Source organism: Colobus angolensis, unplaced genomic scaffold (genome assembly GCF_000951035.1).
Source record: "Colobus angolensis palliatus isolate OR3802 unplaced genomic scaffold, Cang.pa_1.0 Scaffold95, whole genome shotgun sequence".
Lineage (NCBI taxonomy): Eukaryota > Metazoa > Chordata > Mammalia > Primates > Cercopithecidae > Colobus > Colobus angolensis.
Genome location: NW_012123487.1, coordinates 11,184,144 through 11,186,880, shown reverse-complemented (window position 1 = coordinate 11,186,880; position 2,737 = coordinate 11,184,144). Strand labels below are relative to the sequence as shown.

The 2,737-nt window shown below is 36.3% G+C and overlaps 1 protein-coding gene across 6 annotated transcripts in view; it reads left to right on the top strand.

The window, feature by feature from the left end:
• Positions 1-859: 859 nt before the first annotated feature.
• The window catches only part of MAP2 (microtubule-associated protein 2), an 84,610-nt gene continuing 82,732 nt past the window's right edge, over positions 860-2,737 (top strand). For 3 of the 6 annotated variants that reach the window (XM_011932349.1, XM_011932348.1, XM_011932347.1), the window contains exon 1: positions 860-1,150. In XM_011932349.1, coding sequence (XP_011787739.1) covers positions 889-1,150 — 262 coding nt within the window. In that variant the 5' untranslated portion in view covers positions 860-888. The remainder of the gene's footprint in view (positions 1,151-2,737) is intronic. The other 3 variants (XM_011932345.1, XM_011932344.1, XM_011932343.1) reach the window with 1 other exon arrangement.

The following is a 2,737-nucleotide window of genomic DNA, read 5'->3' as shown; positions in this document are numbered from 1 at the left end:
TTAACATGCATAGAACACCTCCTCCACAACTCATTCATCCTTTGCTGTAATTTACAACTTCCTGTTATATGTCAATGGTTTTAACTTTTTCAGATCTTACTCGATTTAGCTAAGAAATAATGCCATAAGATAGGATGTAGGCCTAATGCTATATTTATTTCCTTTCTCTCTGTAAGATTTATATTAATAGAAAATGTTATTTCCTCTTAGTCTATAGATAGGGTCCAGGAAAGTTTATTAAAAAATTAAGTTAAAGCTGTCTTTCTTTTAATTCACAATATCTAGAAAAGCATATCTACCTTTGGCTTTAATTGAACACCCTTGAAACCAAAACGGCTAATGTGTTAATTATTATGTTTTCTAGATCTCACTGAAAGTCACGATTTAAGAAAGTACATGGGATAATTTTCCATGGTATAGAATTCCTGCTGTCATTCTTCCTTCCACATTTTCTAGCCAGTTTTCTCATACTGCAGATTTTCCCTATGCTGAAGGATTCCTTGACTGTACCATACTGTCAACATTCAAGACCGTAATTAAATGAAAGTTCATTAAGATGTGTACCTAAATGCGAAACACTAGTTTTTTTCATTGTTCTTTGGTTTTTGTTTGTTTACAAAAAGGAATATGTGTAGAATGACAGTGATCTTATTTTAAAAGAACTAATATTCCAGAAATGGTCTGTAAAACTCAAGATGAACTAATTGACCCATTCTTGATATTAAACATAGGTTATTGTACGTATTTTCTTTGACTATAGAAAGCCACTTTTTTGCTACAAACTTCTCCTATCTTGGTACAACCAATATCAGATCAGAAGATTTCCCCAAAGTAATAGCTACTATTTTTCCTCTTCAAATTGCAGGAGAAATAGCAAGGCATTGAAGAATGGCAGATGAACGGAAAGACGAAGCAAAGGCGCCTCACTGGACCTCAGCACAGCTAACAGAGGCATCTGAACACTCACATCCACCTGAGATTAAGGATCAAGGCGGAGCAGGGGAAGGACTTGTCCGAAGCGCCAATGGATTCCCGTACAGGGAGGATGAAGAGGGTGCCTTTGGAGAGCATGGGTCACAGGGCACCTATTCAAATACCAAAGAGAATGGGATCAACGGAGAGCTGACCTCAGCTGACAGAGAAACAGCAGGTAACTAAGGGCTCTGCTTTCACCAAGTGCTTGCTTTGTGCTTTGAAGTCAGTTTAGTCTGAAAGTGAATTAATACACAGCACTGATCCTCTTTCACTAGTGCTAGGACTGAAATTCCAGTCCGTCAGAGGAAATAAAAGAAGAGAAAAATCATGGCAATTAACTTGACATTAGCTACATTCTCAATCCCATTCCCCTATTTAATTTTTATCACGTGAATTTTTGCAGGCTGAGTATATGTATGTTTTGCTAGAAACTGTCAGCATTTCAACTCATTGAAAGAATACTTTACAAATAGTTTTTTTTTAATTCTCTTGAATGACCTTGTACCTAAATCCAATGGATTGATTACAAGCATATTTTTTAGAGCAGAAAAATGTAAAATACATAAATACATACTGTAATTTTTTAACCTATCACTCAACAAACTACAGTTGAGCATTTTCTATATGCAAGGTGTTGTGTTAGCTTCTGTGCCAGTGCATGTGCAAGACATGGTCCCAGAACTCCATGGATCAGATGATTTTGGAGCAGACATGGGACTTGTGCATATGAGTGTTTGGATACAAAGCATAACATGTAAGTGCCACATGAGCAGTATAGAAAGACAGAGTTTAAAGCAGATTATTTCTGCTTTGGACCAAAGATGGTGCACAAAACCATCTTGGGGTGCTGCAGCAAATTCACAAGAATACAACAAGGTATTTTAAATATTTAAGGGGAGCACTGATAATATCTGTCAAACACTGCATGAACTATTAGCTCAAGATAGTTTACGGTTTCAACATTACATTACACTATATTCCTTTAAGATATCATATCTTTGCAAAGATAGGTTTTCAGCAGTTGTTCTGATAAAAGCAAGTACCCTGCAGAAATCCGTGTGAAATGGAAGAAGAGAGTCATAGTGTCCAACCTGATTCCAGGATTTGAGAAGCTGTGCACATATGTTCAATTTAGTATGAAATTGTGGTTGAGAATGAAATAAAAATATTATTTGAATAATATAATATAAAATAGAATAATATAAAAATATTATTTGCATGTTTCATGGTTACAATGAGGATTAAATAAGATAGTAAAGTGTGCAAAGTGAATGGCTCAAGAGACAATAACTGTTAGTTACTTTTATTATTGTTGGTGGTAGTGGTGGTATCAATATGGATGACATAGCACTCTTGATCAAGCAATATTTTTCTATAGCTGAGTATACACAACTTTAAGAGGGTGCAACTTGGGTGTCAGGAGCACTTACTAAGAGGATTTTGAAGGGATTGCAGCATGAGGGGATGAGGGCATGTTATAGCATATTGGTTGTGAGGAAGAAAAGAGTTAGTATGATATGTCAAGGTTTTTTTCACCATCGAATCTTGCAGCACCTGGCATTAGACCTTCAGTATTCCATAAATGTGTGTTGAGTGAGTGAGTGAATGAAGGAATAAATGAATAAATTCAAAAAGAAGAAAGTCCTCTTCACATTAATGGTGAAAACTGTTGGGGTCCGCGTGTTTCCTAAACAAAGGAATGAACACACAAGACAACACAAGACAAGACAAACATGGCGGCCGCCCCGAAAGACACGCTCCG